Genomic DNA, 19089 nt, shown 5'->3' on the forward strand with positions numbered 1-19089 from the left:
CGTGACTGAGAGGTGCTGATCATGTGACTGATAATGCACTGATCACATGGCCACCATGCACTGATCATGTGCCTCAGCAGTCAATAATCAAAGAGCTGAGCAGGCACGAATCACGCAATCAGCAGGCAATAATCATGGAGCTCAGCTGGGACAAATCACGCAGCTCAGCTGGCAATTATCAAGCAGCTGAGCCGGCAGGAATCACGCAGCTCAGCTGTCTATTATCAAGTGGATGAGCAGGCAGGAATCACGCAGCTCAGCTGGCAATTTTCAAGCTGCTGAGCAGGCGCTAATCCTATAACTCATCAGGCCCTGATCACGTGATTGAGCACGCATTGATCACGTGGCTGATCATGCACTTATCACGTGACTGAGCATGCACTGATCACGTGACTGAGAGGAGCTGATCACGTGACTGTGTAGGAACTGATCACGTGGCTGATCATGCACTGATCACGTGACTGAGCATGCACTGATCACGTAGCTACCATGCAGTGATCACGTGACTGAGCGGCACTGATCATGTGAATGATCATGCGCTGATCACGTGGCCATCATGCACTGATCCTGTGCCTCAGCAGTCAGTAATCACAGAGTTGAGCAGGCACGCATCATGCAATTCTTTCCTTTCCTGGGTTGATGTGTACACTATATTTGAGGCACAATCTAAGGCATGAAGACATATCCATACATATAGGTTCTTGCTTTCAAGGAACTCGTACAGTAGATTTCTACAAGTTAGGGCTTTTCAAATGCTCTAGAAGAATGTGAATGTTCAGTATGCTCCATTTTCATTTCAAAGAAAGATCGTTTGACTTCCATAGCAAAGGTGGAGACCTTCCAACGTTTAGTCCAATACTTATACGTTGACCATTTCAGGCAAGTCTTGTGGTTCCTTCTGGAGGTGTGTGGCTCTTGCAGAAATGTGAAGATCTTCCATCGTCCTCAGACTTTGGTGTCATTTGCAATCATCAAGAAAGCTTCCAGGTCTAGGATCCAGACCACCACCACACACAGTCAGTAGCCAACGGAGTGGATTCCAGGAATATGCGTTGTTAACCCGCATTACCATTGATATTGTTGCTGCACACTCAATGCAGTGGGCAGGGCCTGGATCGTCCACTGGGTCTCATGTGGAATGGAAAGAAGGGCTTCCCCCCACACACACACACACCCCACCCCCACTGTTGACAGCCTTGTGACTAGAAATGGTCCCCGAAACAAGAATCAGACAAACCAGAGAAGCCCAGATGATAGTCCTTGAGATGAAGGAACTAAGCAGCTGGTTGAGATGGCACCAAGGGGAAAGGTTGCTCTTTTTGTCTGCCCCTCTACTCCTTTCTTCCTGGACGCCTTAGGGGTTCATCATGGAGATTTGAAATAAAGTTCACAAAAGTCATATGTGTTGAATCAAGATTTTGCATTTAACCATCTCTCAAAAAGGAAGAGAGCTTCACCTGCACATGTTTCTTTCAAAAACGTCAACTGCTTTTCAATTCTGGGGTTTCTCTCTTGCCTTGTTCCAGTAGCCTTAATAGTAAAAATCAACGAAAACTACATAAAGATTCAAAGATACCAACAAAGGACAGCTTCTGTTTCTGAAATCATCTTTCCATTTAGTAGAACACGAGCTCTATTCTTTGTATTTGGCCTAGGGAATTAGCAATGTCCTGGTTCAGATGGCAAGGCATCCGCGCGCAGGAGACTGGGGTTTGATCCCTGGGTCGGGAAGATCACCCCGGAGAAGGAAATGGCAACCCACTCCAGTATTCTCGCCTGGGAAATGCCACGGACAGAGGAGCCTGATGGGCCGCAGTCCATGGGTCGTATCAAAGTTGGGCTCAACCCAGCAACTACGAACAGAAGTATTTCCAAAGACCACACTCAAGTGTGTGTGTGTGTGTGTGTGTATCTCCTCTTGCCGTCTTGGAGTCTGTCTCGGAATCTTCATGTATTTCTGCCTCTGTATCTCCTGACAGCCAGCCGCCGGCCCGTTCATCTGGCCCCGGCGTCCGCCAGGTGCTCTGGCTCTGGCTGAGGAGCTTGCGCAGGCCAGCTGTCTCCCTTGGCGTGGGTGCATGCGAGTGTCTGTGTGTCTGTCTGTGTGCCTGCCTGTGGCTCGTCTGCTCTCTCAGGAAGGTCGAGTGCTTGGCGGGCGGCGTGGGGGCAAAGGGGGGCCTCGGTAGTGCGAAGGGGCGGGGCTGAGGTGCTCCAGTCGACCTCGCCTCCGTGGCTCCAGGTGTGTTTGAGCACCAGGCAGGTGCCGGGCAGGATGGGCGCTCAAGATTCCCTGCGCCTAGGCCCGAAGGAGGTTTTGAGTCCAGCGGGCCACCGGTGTCGGGTCACGGCAGGCCCCGAAGATCGACACCTCTAGGGCCGCGTGGCCCTGATCAGCGAACCGGATCGGGGGGAGGCCCTGCTCAGCGAGCGCAGCCGGGCTTGGAGTGGCTAGGGGTGGGAATGCGCCAAGACCTCCGCACCCCTCAGCCCACCCCCCAGGCCCCACACGCAAGCACGCCCACCCTCCCGGTCACTGGGATGTCCTGGAATCCCTTCGGGCCCCCGGGCCTGACCAGGTGGTTCCTGGTCTGGTGTTGGCGGTGTTCGGGGGGCGGGCCGGCATCAGCAGGCTGGAGTCCGGTCGCGGGTCGTGCAGCTCAAGTACAGCACGCCCCCCAAGGAGAGGTGCGGCCTGTTGGCCCGACCTGCAGGTCAGAGTGAAAGGGCGGTGAAGAGCAAGGCTCTTAGGGCGCCCCACGGCAACCGCCTCTGTCTGGCTGACGCGGTTGCCGTGGGGTGGCATGTGTTTTCCTCTTTACAACCTGTGCTTGCTGCTCTTCCAGTTTAACTTAGGAGCAGCCCTTATTTTCTGCATTTCTAGTTGTCACCGTTCACTGGGTCTTTCCATGTGGTGCTTGGGGTAAAGATCCTGCCTGCCTGTGCATCAGATAACAAGCGATGTGGGTTTGATCCGTGGGTCGAGAAGATGCCCTGGAGGAGGGCGTGGCCACCCACTCCAGTATTCTCGCCTTGAGAATCCCATGGAAAGAGGAGCTAGTGGGCTACTGTCCCTGGGGTCGCAGAGTCAGACACGACTGAAGCAGGTTAGCACACACTCAGGTTTTAGTTCAGCCACTCAGGTGTGTCCGACTCTTTGCCACTCCGTGGACTGCAGCACTCCAGGCTTTCCTGTCCTTCAGTATCTCCTGGAATTTGCTCCAACTCATGTCCATTGAATCATCATGCCATAGAACCATCTCATTCCGGTGGCATCCACCAGAGAGGTGGCTGGGGTTTGGCAAAGTGCCTGGTCCTGCTGCGTGGGTGTGAACCTGCCCTCACCACTCCCTGACCGTGTGACTGTCACTGTGTCCTCCTCTGTAAATTTGGAGGGGGCAACACCTGCTTGGGAAGGGGCACACACAGCATCTGGTATATAATCAATGCACCATCCATCGCAGCATTGTATATATTAATAACAGGGATCACATTTAATAACCTGCTCCTTTTTCTCTCTTGTCACTTAACTGTGCTCCAGATCACATCTGCTTTACTTACCCCGGTAAATCCCACACCCAGCAGAAACAAGACTCAACAAATTTGTGGCTGAAGAGGCAGGAACATACCCTGTCTTCAAGGAGATGAAGCCAAGCGAGATGAGGGCCTAATGATAACCCTGTGTGATGAGGGGACCCCAGGAGGACCTGCGTGGCTGTGGGGTGGGGTGGGGGCATGGGCAGATGAGCTCCTGGATGGGGAGGTGGCAGGAAGGAGGGCGGGCTGTTCCTTGTGGGGTGTCCACAGATTGTACTTCACCCCTCACTGATGAGCACTTAGGCAGTTTCCAAACACATGTCACTGTTAGGAGGAAACAATCATTGCCTAGCTCCTACTCAATTGATTTCGTACAATATGTTTCTAGCATTGGAGTACAATCATCTGCTTTATTCATTCCATGCTCCGTCCATCCACCCATCCAGCCAGCCATCTGTTCATCCAACCATCCACTCACTAATCAATCCATCCGTCCACTCATTAACTCATCTGACCATCTCAGACCCATTGAGAAGACAGACGCCTCTTCCACTCCTGCTCCTAGGAGGACCCCCAGCGTGAGTGACTGGAGCCTTGTGGGGACAACAGGGGAGACACAGAAGGGAGATGCCTGCAGGCCCTCCTCCCTCTGAAAGGTGAAGCACCCACCTGGTCCTAATGCCTCCTTGTTGGGGTGTTCAGGACGGCCCTTTTCCTTCTTGAGAAACAAGAAACAAGGGGCTGATGGAGGACTTAATTGATGCCCTTTTTCTTTGGGGCTTTGTGCAGCGAGTCCTGCCTGCTGGTGCCGCTGCTGGGGTTGTTCCCGGGGCTGTCCTGAGAGCCTGTCGAGCTTTAGGGAGAGAAAAGGACCTTTAACTGGCACCCTCGTGCAAACACACACCCCTCCACAAGAGCTACTGATAGAAATGGGCACCCAGCAACACCCGCACCTCAACCTCGAAGCAGACAGTGGAGTCTCCTTCACCAAACACACTCCACACGAGCAATGCAGGCTCCGAGACACAGAGAACCACCCCAGGAAGTTGAGATTCTCTGCCTCGAGCTCTCCCCGAGGAGGGCTTGACTCCAGGCCAGCTGGTGCAGAGGGCACTCCGACCCTCCATCAGGGTCACTGCTCAGCAGGTGAAAACACTCCAGCAGAAGGCAAGCTCCCCTGCTCTGGGCAGTTCCCCCCACCTCCTGCAGGGTGACTGTCCCCGGCCATGGCAGGAGAGCGACGGTCACCGTGCAGGTCTGCTGGCCAAGTGACCACATGTGTCCTCCATCGAGTGCTGCCTGGCTCAGGACGGGAGCTTAGGTGGTGGTCTCAATGAGGACAGTGTCAGTCACAGGAGGGGACAGAGTCTCCTGAGAGGAGACCCCTGAGGAAAAGGGAGGGACCCTCAAGAGCGAACCTGAGAGGCACAGGGCCATCACTGTCAGGAACGTGCCCCGGGCCGGGCAGACCTCTACCAAGATCAGGAAGAAGCTCCCACAGGAGTCAATCTGTAGAGAAGGACGTTTTCTAAAATCACTGAGGTCACTGAGCTCTTCTTCCCCAGCACCTGAAGTTCACCACTAAACACAGGCACTAAACCCAAGGGTATTCCTTTAAAATCATCCTTGCAACTCCTTCAAGACAAGAGGCGCAGGGCTCCTGAAACTGATGACGCGCACACAGGCCGCTTACTTGTGGGCATCCCTGAGGTCCTCGTGGGTGGGCTGTGCGCAGCGCCCCCGTGTGCAGGCGGTCCAGCCAAAGGGACCGCAGCGAGGCGGGGGTCGAGGTTTCACATTTGATGGTGGTCTTGTCATCTCCTACCTCTTCCCATAAAGCTGGCAGCTGAGGGAGTGAGGTAAGTGTCCAACTGGCTAACAATAGACTGTTTTGAAAATGGCAATCACATAGGCGTTACATTATAACCAAAAACTTATTTGAAAATCTATTAGCTATGCTTTCCCCCAAGTACAAAAAAAAACCCTTGCTCTAGCTTAATGCCATCTTAAAGGACTGTCTTGTTCAAGAGAAGCAGGGCTATGGGGCAGCGAGAGCATCCGATTGAGTGCAGAGACCCTGGATGGGAGCCTCCCTGCAGCTGGGCTCCACCCTCTCTAGAATCCAGTGACCAGATGGCCCTGCCGGGCAGGAAAGCAGAGTGACGCCAGCACTGTGGACCCTGCACGGCATGAACTGCCCTGATGAAAGGACTTTGCTCATTGCCAGATGTTGCTCAGAAGCACCACAGCTAGAGTACAAAACCTCTCAGCAAAGCCGTCCAGAACTTTCTGTTTGAAGGAGAAAAAGATACAGCTTGTGCCACCATCCAAGATCAATTGTAGTGATGATGCAGGTTACTGGAACCCATGACAACAAGAGAAACACAGAAAAGGTACCTAACCCCTCCACGAGAACACCATGTGCCTGGATCGTATTTCTCGGTAACATACAGACTCGGGGCTACTCACTGAAGTACTTACACGCAGTTTGAGTGTCATTCGCTCACAGTGGTTTCCATAAAGCACCCCCTGGTCTTCACTAAGAGATGATCTTGTATCACCCTAGAGGGGTGGGAAGTTCAAGAGGGAGGAGATATATGGGTACCCATGTCTGATTCATGTTGAGGTTGGATAGAAAAGAAAATTCTGTAAAGCAATTATCTTTCAACTAAAAAATAAACAAATTAAAAAAAAAGAGAGAGAGAGAGATGATCTCTCCTGGACTCCCAGCGTTTCTGCTGGTCCTGGGTGTGAGGACAGGAAAGACAGTGGTGGCAACAGTGTGGGGAACAGATTAACCCCTCACGGTCCAGACAGGTCTCACTGACACATCTGGGTGTGTGGTTAAGCCAGGGGAGGTTTTAGGAGACATGCATGGCATGTATTTTTATAAACAATAAGTGTGTTGTTTTAACCAACTAACCTGTGCCTTTTTAGTGGGATTCTGTAAAGAATACTGATCCCATGCAGTCCCACGGGAGCTTGGTGACAACAAAGTGACAGTGCAAAATACAGCTGAACTCGTTTAACAGCAGCTGGATAAACTGGGCACCCTCTCCTGAGCTCTAACAACAACCCTCAGACAACAGAAGGCTACAAAGGCTAGAAATTATCCACATGGAACTGAACAGGGATCGATCTCAAATTCAAGTTAAAATAAGCATTTATAAAAATCAGAAAACAGCAACGAACAGAGCAGGGAAGTGACACACCTGGGTTGACTATGGACTCAGTGGAGACAAACACCTGCCTCAAAGTCAGGGACTGTGGCCAGCCCCTTCGCCTGGGCCTTCTCCTGAGGAAGGCCTCTGGGTCCACAGCCTGGCTGCCCTACCCAGGATGGGAGCCACACCACTGGTGCCCACATGGCCAGGATGGGCAGCACCGTGTCCACTTAACAGGAGGGCAAAGCAGGCCACAGAGCAGGCGAGCAGCACACCCAGGTCACCAACCCCAGGGGGACAGCGCTGGTCTGCTGTGCCCAGGAGAAGGGCTCCTGGGCACTGAGCTGCCTGAACTGGAGCACAGCCACCCCAGTCCTGCGGGAAGGCCCAGGAGTACTCGGTCAGTGGGCTGGGAGCAGGAGAGGGACAAGGAAGGCCAGCCCTTGGGGCACTGGACTCCAACAACAGGGGCTCATCCAAGTGACCCGAGGGGAGAGGCAGCGAGCTCCCTCCTGATGCTCCCTCCATCAGGGATGCCGTGATGCACACGAGAGCCTCTGGAGGAAAGGTGGCTGGATGGCACCACGTTTAAGTGTCCAGGCTCTGATCAGACCAGTCTGCACCGTGCTGCTGGGTGTGAGAGCCTGGGCAGGGTGCCCGGCCTCGCTAAGCCTCAGTGTCTATGTCTGCTGAATGGGGATAGCAGCAATCTGGATCTCACCTGGGGCTGAGATGACAGACTCGGAAAGCACGTGCCCGGCACACAGAGTCTCCTGCACACTGCTACCCACCATCATTAAATTGGCTTCCCGCAAATCTAACATCTATGGCTCTGATTCAGTCATTTCTTACATGAAAACACTAAGTGGAAATTCCATGGTGGTCCAGAGGTTAAGACTTGGCACTTTCACTGCCGGGACACTGGTCTGATCCCTGCTTGGGGAACTAAGATCCCATAAGCTGCGTAGCATGGCCAAAAACATAAGTAAAGAACATTTTAAAAATAAGAAATAATACTATGTCTATTATAAACATGCATGAGATGATCAGAAGGCAAACAAGTGGGAGAAAGGCACACTGTTACAACTGTCCCAACGAATGACCTATTTCCAACAGAACCATCAGCACATTTTAAGTGGTGGGTGAGTTTCATCACTTCCATTAAAACGTCAATTATTCACCAGGACATAATCACACAGTGTTCATTCACGTTAAACGATAAGGACTCTTTAATACTTCACAGAGAAACAAAGGCGTGCTACATTACTAAATAGTTTACCTTTCGACACTGCTTCCTTAAATCACTAGGCTGATAGATGCATGCAAAGAAATGAAGAGAAACCAGATTCATTGCGACTCTGAAGCTAAAATTTCAAGAATCCGTAGAGGCAAATACAGTAAAGCAAAAATGATGGCAAACATGTAAGTGACATGAAGATTTACAGAACATATGACTGGAAGCAGAACATTTTTTTTGACCACAGAAGATAAATAAGCTATTCAAGATTTACTAGAGAAACACTATAAATTATTACTCAGGAAGATACCATTCTATTACAACATCATGATTTATTAAAGCACAGCATTCTGTACAACAAAGGGCCTTAACAGGTGTCTATTCTCAGCCAAATTTCTCTATAAGTTAGTTTCTCTTAATCAAAAACATGTTATACTTTAAATTAGTAATTTAACTGATGAGGAAGTTACCATAATACCTAGTTTAACATTGAACAAATCTAACCAGCTCTTGGACATTAATGTAAAATCCTGACATAGAATTTGATTTAAAACTTCTCAGAATAAATTCATTAAAGCAAGTTCCCTGTGATAATATGTAAGAATGAAAGCTAGCATAATAGCAGGTGCAGTCTTTACATTTTATTAACTATAGAAGATACTTTCTTAACGAGTCTAATAGAGACATTAACTGTGCAAAAGCTGATGAGATTTACAGTCTTAAATACAAGCACCAACACAGAAAGGATATTGTGTCAGTTCAGTTCAGTCGCTCAGTCGTGTCCGACTCTTTGTGATCCCATGAATCGCAGCACGCCAGGCCCCCCTGTCCATCACCAACACTTCGAGTTCAACCAAACTCATGTCCATCGAGTCGGTGAAGCCATCCAGCTATCTCATCCTCTGTCGTCCCCTTCTCCTCCTGCCCCCAATCCCTCCCAGCATCAGAGTCTTTTCCAGTGAGTCAACTCTTCACTTGAGGTGGCCAAAGTGCTGGAGTTTCAGCTTTAGCATCAGTCCTTCCAATGAACACCCAGGACTGATCTCCTTTAGAATGGACTGGTTGCATCTCCCTGCAGTCCAAGGGACTCACTCTCAAGAGTCTTCTCCAACACCACAGCTCAAAAGCATCAATTCTTCAGCGCTCGGCTTTCTTCACATCCCAACTTTCATATTCAAACATGACCACTGGAAAAACCATAGCCTTGACTAGATGGACCTTTGTTGGCAAAGTAATGTCTCTGCTTTTTAATATCCTATGTAGGTTGGTCATTAACTTTCCTTCCAAGGAGTAAGCGTCTTTTTAATTTCATGGCTGCAATCACCATCTGCCGTGATTTTGGAGCCCGCAAAAATAACGCCTGACACTGTTTCCCCATCTATTTCCCATAAAGTGATGGGACCAGATGCCATGATCTTAGTTTTCTGAATGGTGAGCTTTAAGCCAACTGTTTCACTCTCCTTTTTCACTTTCATCAAGAGGCTTTCTAGTTCCTCTTCACTTTCTGCCATAAGGGTGGTGTCATCTGCATATCTAAAAGTCCATTAATTCTACACTTAAGAGGATCATTTCTTTATGTAAGCACAATCTCATTTATGAATTACACATGATATGTAGTTTAGGATCCATCTACATTATGCTTATACCTGCGTGCTGCTGCTGCTAAGTCCCTTCAGTCCTGTCCAACTCTGTGTGACCCCATGGACTGCAGCCTACCAGGCTCCTCCATCCATGGGATTTTCCAGGCAAGAGTACTGGAGTGGGTTGCCATTGCCTTCTCCTGTAAATGCATAGTGATACACCAATTCAAATTACTGCTATGGGGGAAAAACACCATTTAACGAGACAGGAAGACAAAGCACAAACCCGACTAAGGGGACTCACGCTGTGGACCACAGCACTGCTATGACCAGCGGAAGTGGGGGGACGGGGGAGGGGAGATGGATGAGTAAACTACAGCCTCGGGGGCTGGGGGGGATCTGGATTGAGGACGACTAAGCAGACAACAGGATGAGACAGGAAATCAAAACCAATGATGAAAGCAGACACACTGTCAGAGAACTCCAACAGCAAGGAAAACATACAGAACTGTTCTTTTCATAAATATTCGAAAAGAAATCAAGCATGAAACCACAGAGAAATCGTCAAAGAATTTAAAATATCAACTAATTAGCCAATGATGCAAATTATAAAAACAGTGTCAAAAGACCACAAAATGGACTAGTTACCACTTCACAGGCCTCTAAAATGATTCACGGTTAATTTAATTATAAGCTGACTAACAATGCAGCTAACATGAAATGGGTGGTAACAGAAAAAAGGGATAATACAAGTCCAGTTACAAAGCAGAGTGTTGTACACGTGATTTCATGGGGTAAACAGCAATGCACTCACAACACCTACGCTAAACACCCAAGAAAGCTGGAACATGTGCTTTAGAGCTGCACACTTTGTCACCAAAAGCCCTAGGTCGTCATCCCAGTTTTAGACTTGGAAAAGTGAGGCAGCCTGACATCTTCCCTGGGGCCCTGGGGCACTGGGCTTTTAACCTGGTTTCACACGCAGAGCTGGCCGGAGTGCGTGGCCAGGTCCATCAGCAAGCAGACCAGTGTAGATTCTTGGTTTTGTTCCCACCGCATGCCCTGTACCCTGTAGCCAGGCATTCCCAATGGAAAATGTGCTGCACGACTTTCCCACGCCATGACAGCTGCCTATAGTTACTTTCACAAAGCTGTCTGCTCCCTGAGAACAGAAACTTCCCTGCAGCTGCTGTGCCCAGCACAGGCCAGGCCCAACGTTACAGAGGCAGGCTCTGGCTGAGTTCATGATGACGTGCTAAGTAGTGGTCCAAATATCAAGACTAATTTGTCACTGTGCCATTGTGGAATGATTAAAGACTAGGCGGTTTAAAAACTTTTAGACCTCTGAGCGTAGCAAATGTACCTGATTTTCTTCTGGGTATAAAGAGAAAAAACAAAAAACAAACAAAAAACAGCGTGCTGGGGGAGGGATGCGGCAGGGAGGAGGCAGACACATACCAGAGTCATGATGCCCAGCTGGTCTCCCTCCTGTGCCGGGCTGTGCCGCCTCGTTCTGGGCTTGGGCAGGGGCGGGCAGGAGCCAGCATGCGAGGAGGTGGGAAGCAGGTTGAGGGAGCTCACTGATTTAAAACGACAGAGGCTGCCTAAGCTCCCCCTGCCCTCCCTGCTCTCAGTCTCCTCGGCCCGCTGCTCCGTGTTCTCCTTCTCTTCTTCGATCAACCTAAAATAGAATAAAATACGTCACCTGCCTTTGTCAGCAGAGGAACCTATCTGGACAATAAATTTGGGCTGGCATTCTGTGTCATGATTAGCAAATTCCAGAAACAGTTGCTCAATGAACATCTCAGCCAAAAGGTTCTACGTTTCCTCTTTTGAATATTCTCAAACTTAGAATAACTTAGCGTTGAGTCTTACTGGCCCCTGATCATTCATGCTTGATTTCACTTATTTACTCTAACCTTCTGCAGGGACCCTGGTGGCAACTCTCTTCCTCTGAGGAGATACCTCAAGTTGACAACCCTTACTTCCCCTGCTCTCAGGGCAGAGATGCATGTCAGTGCCTCAAGTCTTTTCCACTGGGAATCAGGAACTCTGTATAATCAAAACAGCAATTCACGAACAAGCTGCAGTTTCTAAACACAAGTCTCCAGACCAGATGAAGTGCTGAGTTGATTTTTTTTTTTTTTAAGGTTGTGTATATACAAACGCATCACTTGATGAAGTTCTCCACCAGCTTTGTGTGAGTTTCTGGGTTCATGTCAATGTGCTGCATTAACCTAGAATTCACAGTTTCTGCTCTTCTCCCCTAATGTGTGGTGGATGTTTTTATATAGCAGTTTAAATACACGATTATGCAAATAAAATGATTTTCAAATTAAAATACAAGATTCTTACAGACAGTAAACTCTCCAGCTTCACTTCTACTCATACATCTTGAAAGTTTTTCACTGTTGATTACAAGTTGATGGACAGAATTTACCATTTACATCAAGTCAACTTGTCAAATAAGGAAAAATCACTTTTACCTGACAACTTGCTGTAAAAATAAAAATATTAATATATAACCATTCCATACTTCCTGCAGGGATGCAGAAAGATCATCTTTCTGAGCTCGTCTCTGCTCAAACACGGCCCACAAAGCTGTCTGTCTTGGCATCAAATGGGCAGGCGACACCACCTGCGTTTGCTGGTTGTCCCGTTCACCCCCTGCCTTTCCCCGGGATCCCCGCACTCGGCCGACAGGAACGGGCACCTCAGCCTGGGCTGACGTGGCGAGAACAGTCTGAGCAGCAGCTCTGCCTGGTCCTGTGCAGGGTCACCAGCCTGCGGCCACTCTGAACGTGGACTCGGGACACGGGCATAGCTGTGCGGGTGTGGCACCAGGCAGGCCTCGGGGCCCCCAGCCACCCGGCCGCACCCAGACCCAAGGCCCCCTGCTCACCACGAGGGAGGCCTTTGGATTCTATCCCGTTTTGAAAATTGTTATAACTGCCAAGATGGTGTCTAAAGAAAACATCTTAAATATACTGATGAGATGTGAAAAACTCAAACACATGTCCTTGGACCACTGTCTTACAACAAGCCAATCTTCACACTGCATTAAGTTAAAAAGGAAAATGCAGATCTGAGTGGGAATTTGCCAACCCCAAAACTCCAGCTTTCACCAGGTGGCTTTTCACCAGAACGTGGGGGGCTCCGAGGGACACAGGAGGGTGCAAGGGCCATAGGGGACACCGCCTCGGCACCTCACCCACCTTGGGGCTCAGAGCTGACGGGGAACACCCCACAACGCCCCCCCACAGAGTGCTGACACCACACCGTGGATAGAACGCCCTGGCTGACCGAGCTCTATAAGCAAGGGCAATCTAAAAACTGAAAATTCTTGAAGCAGACCTGAGGTCAGGTTTCTTGCTATGGAACACTCAGATGTCCCTAGAAGACAGCTCCTCAGAGAAACAGAGTTTCTGGGGAGCCGAGTTCGCAATCACCCACTGAATCTCTTCATTGATGGTGTCCAGCTTCTCCTGAAGCATCACAGTCAGAGTCTTGGCATTGGCCTGCCCGCTGGGCGACAGCTGAGTGGCCGAGCTGAAGAGGGTGACCCTGTCGCCCTCGTCGTCAGACACGCCCTCGTCACTCTCAAACGCCTGGGCCACGTCGGCCAGCATGCTGGCTTGCTCCGCGTGCTCCCAGTTCTGCTCCTTCAGGGTCTGCATCTGGGCACGAGAGGACCACGTCTCGTCAGCAACATTCAGGGCAGCTCAAGTCTATCAGGAACTGAACCCAATTTTACATGGAAACCCTGACTGTGGATAAATGGGCCATGTTCATGAGACACTGCCATCTCTTAATCGAGCAGGACTGAAGAAACGGGCAGGGGGAGAATCCAGTTCCTAGATGGCCTGGTGACACCCAGGACGGCAGGCATTCTATGAGGTTATTCAAAAGGGTGGGCTGATGGAGTCAGAGACAGAAACTGAAAATTACAAAAATACATCCATGCCTCCATCAGCCAGGCTGGAGGAAAATAAGAAAAAAGATCCCTTCAGCTCGGCAGCCACTGGGTCCCTATCAGCGGTCACCTCTGGTACCAGTTCACCAGAGAGTGCCATCCTCGCAGGCTTCCAGCCCTCCATTTCCCAGGCTGGTCTGAACACCCACAGACAGGAGCGAGCAGGGTCAGCCAGGAGACAGGAGGGCCAGCCCCCCTGCGGCTCTCCTCTCTGGGCACAGGCCCTCGGGCTGTTCTGGGGGACGGCCCCTCGCACCACAAGTGTGGCTCTGTCATCAGAGACACACGGGAGAGGGCCCACGGGGCCCCGTCCCGCCCTCCGGCTCTCACACCTCACACCCTTCTCTCTGAAAACGTCCCCCCTGCCACACTGTCACCCAGGTCCTGCCTTCTTTCCCAAACATGACCTCAAAGGAACTGAGGGGCAGCCTCGAGGTGCTGGCTTGCTGGCTCCCTGTCCCCTGTGGCCAGTGCCCTCGCCTCCTGTCTTCATCACAACCCCACCCCAGGCCTGGGCTACCCCCTTCGCTGGCTCCAGGACCACCTGCCATCATTCCTGCTCCGCTCTAGCAAACCAGCTGCCTATGGGTTCACCCCCATCAGCCCGGTCAGCAAATCCTCTCCCTTCTCTCGCCTTCCAATAGCACAAGGGGAACCAGCAGAGTCCTCCTCCAGGGCTCCCTGCAGCACCCACTGTGGGTCTCTGAAAGCTCCCTGGGAGCAGCCTCTATGGTCCCCTCCCGCCCGGTTCCTAGCTCTCTGCCAGCAGGCGGTGGGTGTGCCCCAACCTGCAGGGCAGCTCCCCGGGGGTTTGAAGAACCCATGTTACCAAGCCCCCTCCCCTCTTTGCCCTCCCCCACACCCGCCCCAGCATGTCTCTCCCTGGGATCCAGGCCCTGCCCTCCCTGCAGTTATTCCTGTCGCTTGCACCCCTTCTCAACCTTGGAATGCAGGGTTCCCCACAGCTCTACCCTTGCACCCCATCTCTCTCCACGGGCACCCACCTGGTGACTTTACCGTGCTCGTGGCTTTCAATGCCATCTGTATGCCCACGACCCCAAGTCCACCCTGAGCTGAGTGAGTCCTCTCCCGGATGCAGGCCGGAACACTCAGCTGCTCTCCTCACAAGTCCCTGGGACACCCCCATGGGCTTGTCCACCTCAACAGGGCCGAGGCCCAGCTCTTAGCTCCCCGTCCCAGCAGCCCTCCTCACCTCAGGAAACAGGCTCTGGCCTCAAGCTGCTGAGGCCTGAGCCCGGGCTCCTCCCTGATGCGGCCCGCTCTCTCCCTTGTCCCCACTGGTTGACACGACCCTTTTTCTATCTCCAAGTGGCTACTTCTCTTCCTGCCTCGGGGTCTCTGGTTCAAGGTCACCCTCCTGGTGTCACCTTGCTGGCCACCCTGTTCACACACAATCGTCCCCTCCTCCTTGGACAACTCGGGCACTCTGGTCTCCTTTCCCTGCTCATTACTGTTCGACAGGCTGTGCGGGTTTAAAAAGGGGTCCACAAATTCTTCCCTCCTCCTCCCTTCAAGCGGCAGAAGGGGCAACTCCTGCTCAGCCCCTAAGCGAGGCAGGACTGTGCAGCTCACTCTTGCAAACAGAAGTGAAGGTGTGCGGCCTCGGGATCAGGGTGCAAAAGGCCCCGGGCTAAACCCCACGCTCTCACTCTCAGAGGGTGTTCCGAGGAGAGTCAGGCCATATGGGAAAGCCACACGGCAGGGACCTGGGCCTGTCCCCAGCAGCCAAGTGAATCTGAAAGCCTGCCATCCAGCCCTGGGGGGCCTTCCTGTGTCTGTGCCCTCAGGAGGCCCTGAACCAGGCCCGCCTGCTACAATGCACAGGCACTGTGGACTGTGAGCTGCTCCCTAGGAAGTCATTAAGCTTTGCAATGATTCGTTACGTAGCAGTGGATAAAGGACACACACGGTTTTTAATTCACTGTTGGAGTCCTACTTCTGACCATGTCTGGCCCAAACTAACTGCTCACTGAATATGGAAGCTCAAAACACAGACATGTATGAACAAACACATGGCATGAATGAGGTGAAAAGATAAAGGCACTTAAACTCCCAATGAGAATTCTTCTCACTATAAGCTGATGGATATGTGTATCCATTTACTCGTAGGATGATTTCAAAACTGTGGTAATTAGTACCATGCTGGAGCTCACAGTAGGCCACAAGTTATCCAAATTGGTTATTTTAAGAAAAAAAAAGCATGCCTTAAAAGTAAACTCTTAGCCAGAAAAAGGAAAATGGGAAGACATAAAGCGACCTATCAGCGCTTTGTTCCAAACCCACCTCAGGACCACAGTGTGAGGGGGCAGGTGCCTCACAAGGTGCCCACCAGGGACGGGAAGAGGGCCGCGGGGTCCTTGCCTCTGACAGCTCATCGTGCAGCGCTGCCAGCTGGCCTTTCTGGGGGCATTGTAGCACTGCCCGATCTCCTGAGTAGTCTGCTGACCAGTGTGCCACAGGGAACCTGAGGTCCAGAGCACTGCCCAAGTGGGGTCAGCTGAAACACACGGCAAAGAGCAGCGCTGTTAGAAGAAAAGAGAGCTCACTCTGTCAGTCGAGCCAGAGCCTGTCCATTTGGAAGACTGGCAATTTCACAGCGAAAGGGCCCCCGGGAGGGCACTGCCCTCTGGCTCCAACAGCAACAGGCCACCCGCTGCTCCACAGACACTCAGGGCTCATCCCCAGCAGCTGGAAAACTCCCATATGTGGGGAAGGCAGTGCTGACGCGAGGGTGTGGAGCTGACTAGGACAGGATCGGCTGTCTGAGGCTGGGGCATCCAGGGTCCCTCTGGAGCCCACTCTCAGGTCCCAGGGCGGGGCCTGCACCTGCTCTGCTTTCCCCTTGGCACCCCACCTCCCCTTCGGCCCACGCCTGCTCTGACCTCCCTCTCCCACGGGAAGTCTGTGGATCACAATCACCAGTCTGCCTGGAACACTGTCTGCACTGCTCTCATTGTTTTTAAAGGTGTCTCAAACAACCCGCAGCAGAAAGGGCTCGGACCCACACCTCGGAGCTGAGCACCACTGGTGTCTCCCATTAAAACAAAGGCGAGCGTGTCACTGGACTCTGGGCTGAACAAGGCCCAGCACAGATGCTCAGGCCCTGAGCACTAAGGCCTGGGCCTGCAGGTGCCAGGAGCTCACTCAGCAGGGGCCTGCTGAGAGGCAGGGTGGCCCCGCCTTGACTGTGAGCCACCTGCACTGCAGGACCGCCCGGGCTGTGCTCAGTCTTGTCCCTGGGAAGAGGGTGGTGCCTTCACGTGCAGGAGTCCCTAAACCTGGGAGACAGGACCTTCCTCCGAGGACAGGACACCCCATACGTCTGCAGAGTGGCCAGGGCCGACCACCAGCTCAGCCTGCTCGGGGTCACCCGCTGCTCTGCTCGACGGTTTTGCAAGGAACACTGTGTTGCATAGGAGATGGAAGTCTGGAATCTCCCGGAGCCACACCTGTCTTCCCTCCTGTCTCCTCTCCCTCCTGACAGAACTGCTCCCTTCTCTGCCCCACTTGCACCCAAGGGCCTGGGGCCAGAACACACTTGGGAACTGGGTAGGGGGTACGACACAGTCCCACTGTGGACTGCGGACCCTCGAGGGTCCTCTGAGGGCCACAGAGGCCTCCGGGTTGGGTCGCCACCCAACCATCACCTCCCAGTCCCCTCACGGGATGCAGCCTCCATCTCTTTCCCCCTCATCACCCGAAGCTCTATCCCCCCCGGAGAAGGTCTCAGAGACAAGGTGACCAATTCCTCTGGGAGGCCCACTAAATATGCTGTGCCTGCCCTGCCTGTGAGCCAGGTTTTCAGTCCCCACTCCCTTTCTCCTGAGCCAGCATAGTGCTCCCCACCCAGCCCACAGTGCCCGCAAGCCCCACTCCGAAGCCCCACCTGTGCTGCTACGTCACTGCCGTGACCCCTCGAGAGCTGCCTCCTGGAGACACCCCTGAAGACACACCTGTCTTCAGAGCACAGCAGGCCCTCCTGCCCCGCGGCTGCTTCCTCTTCTTGTCTCTCACACTCACTGACACACAGGGGACTGGTGACCAGGCCCCAGGTTTCTCCATCTGAGCCCCCCAACCATGCCAGGCCTCGGGTCCTGGCACCAGGGCCCTCCTCATTACCCAAAAACCCCCAAGAGCAGGAGGCCATGTCCACCTCCTCTTTCTCCACTGTCTACACAGTCTGCCTCACACTCACCTTGTCCATCCCGGGAGCAGGGGTTCCCCACTTCTGACAGCACCAGCCTCTCACCTTGGGGGAGCTCTACCAGCAAGTCCAGCCATGTCCCCTATCCATATTGCAGGGCACGTGCTCTCCTTGAACTCCACCCACTGTGGTTTCGGACTCCACCTGCCAGTTTCTGGCTCTGCCTTTGTCTCAAATGATATCCCCTTACTCTAGAAGAAGGCTGGGTTGGGGCCCTGGACTGTGAGGATCCCCTAAGTACACAAACACAGAAATATGCGTATGGGCTCCAAACTGTCTCCTAAGTCAGGCTTCAAGCAGTAGTCGATTTCCTACAGATGAATGAATGTCACCAGTTAAGCACTTAATGACCTTTGCTAAAGTTTGTCTCTCACTTGTGACCATTTTTCCGTGAAGAAGCCAAAGAAACATTTAAATACTTAATAAGAATTACCACCCCTCGAACAATGAGGAAGAAAAAATCAGGATGCTCAGTAATCTGCTCGCCTCATTCACAAGCCAGGTGATTCCTCCCACCACAGTCAACGGCAAGTCATGTCTCAGTCTCCATTCATGTAAAAAAGACTACAGGTCATTAACCTTCTGCGACTCTTCCGAAACATCAGTGTCACAGTCTGTCAGGCCCCTCAAATGAATACACCCAAATATCAACTGGTCGCCCCCACACTTCCAAATCTCTGCCTGTGGTTTTGAGTGTTGTCAATACTGTGACTACCACTCCATGGTACCAAGTTTGACCCTAAGGAACGATGCTTGTCTCTTCCCTCTCGCTGGCCACGAAGCTACAGGCTCCTTGAGGTGCGACCATGAGCAACACCCAGTCATACTGTCCACACACCAGACAGGCCCTTGTCACACTCGACAGCGCTGAGGGGAGCTGCCCGGGGGAGCAGCCTACCCATAGTGGAAGGGAGCCCCTCGCACTCTCATCTGGTCCAGTTCAGCTCTCAGGGTTTCCAGGTTTAGAATCAGCTGGTCCTACGAAACAGCAAATGACACAGCCTGCACCGCTTGCTTTCCTGATGTAAAATGACTTGCACCAAAATGTGCAGAACAGGTTATGTGAGTAGGTATCCACTCCGAACATTTTAATTCTGAGAAAATGTTCTCTAGGAGTCCCTAGAAAATATAAACACTCAGAACAATATTCACCCATAAACCACAATGAGGAGAAAGTTCCATCTCAGGCGCAGAAAAGGTTTCTCTGGAGGAAACATGGCAAGCCATTAACAACGATGAAGTCTGTAGAGAGAAGCTCGACTTCAGGCGGGGGTTCGGGTCAGGGGGACACAACTCACTCTATTGCCCTCACTCCTCTCGTTGCTTTAAACGGTCTCCATGGAGCTCACCTGCATTCCTGGGCATTCCTCACATTC

At 51.9% G+C, this 19089-nt stretch overlaps 1 protein-coding gene across 1 annotated transcript; it reads right to left on the reverse strand.

The window, feature by feature from the left end:
* Positions 1–3039: 3039 nt before the first annotated feature.
* LOC133244049 (uncharacterized) lies at positions 3040–18615 on the reverse strand. The gene is made up of 6 exons (XM_061410727.1): positions 18541–18615; positions 17705–17795; positions 15793–16006; positions 10974–11196; positions 4953–5380; positions 3040–4387 (listed from the first exon to the last, which is right to left on the reverse strand). Exons 1-5 carry the CDS (start codon positions 18613–18615, stop codon positions 5129–5131), a joined length of 855 nt encoding a protein of 284 aa, XP_061266711.1. The 3' UTR covers positions 3040–4387; positions 4953–5128.
* Positions 18616–19089: the final 474 nt, after the last annotated feature.

Source organism: Bos javanicus, unplaced genomic scaffold (assembly GCF_032452875.1).
Source record: "Bos javanicus breed banteng unplaced genomic scaffold, ARS-OSU_banteng_1.0 tig00004394_1, whole genome shotgun sequence".
Classification (NCBI taxonomy): domain Eukaryota; kingdom Metazoa; phylum Chordata; class Mammalia; order Artiodactyla; family Bovidae; genus Bos; species Bos javanicus.

Coding starts and splice junctions, on each gene's coding strand:
- LOC133244049 (XM_061410727.1), bottom strand. CDS start 18,615: ATGGGTAGGCTGCTCCCCCGGGCAGCTCCCCTCAGCGCTGTCGAGTGT. Junction 17,796..18,540: donor GCCTGTCTGGTGTGTGGACA/GTATGACTGGGT, acceptor CAATATGGATAG/GGGACATGGCTGGACTTGCT. Junction 11,197..15,792: donor CCTCACACTGTGGTCCTGAG/GTGGGTTTGGAA, acceptor ATTCTATTTTAG/GTTGATCGAAGAAGAGAAGG.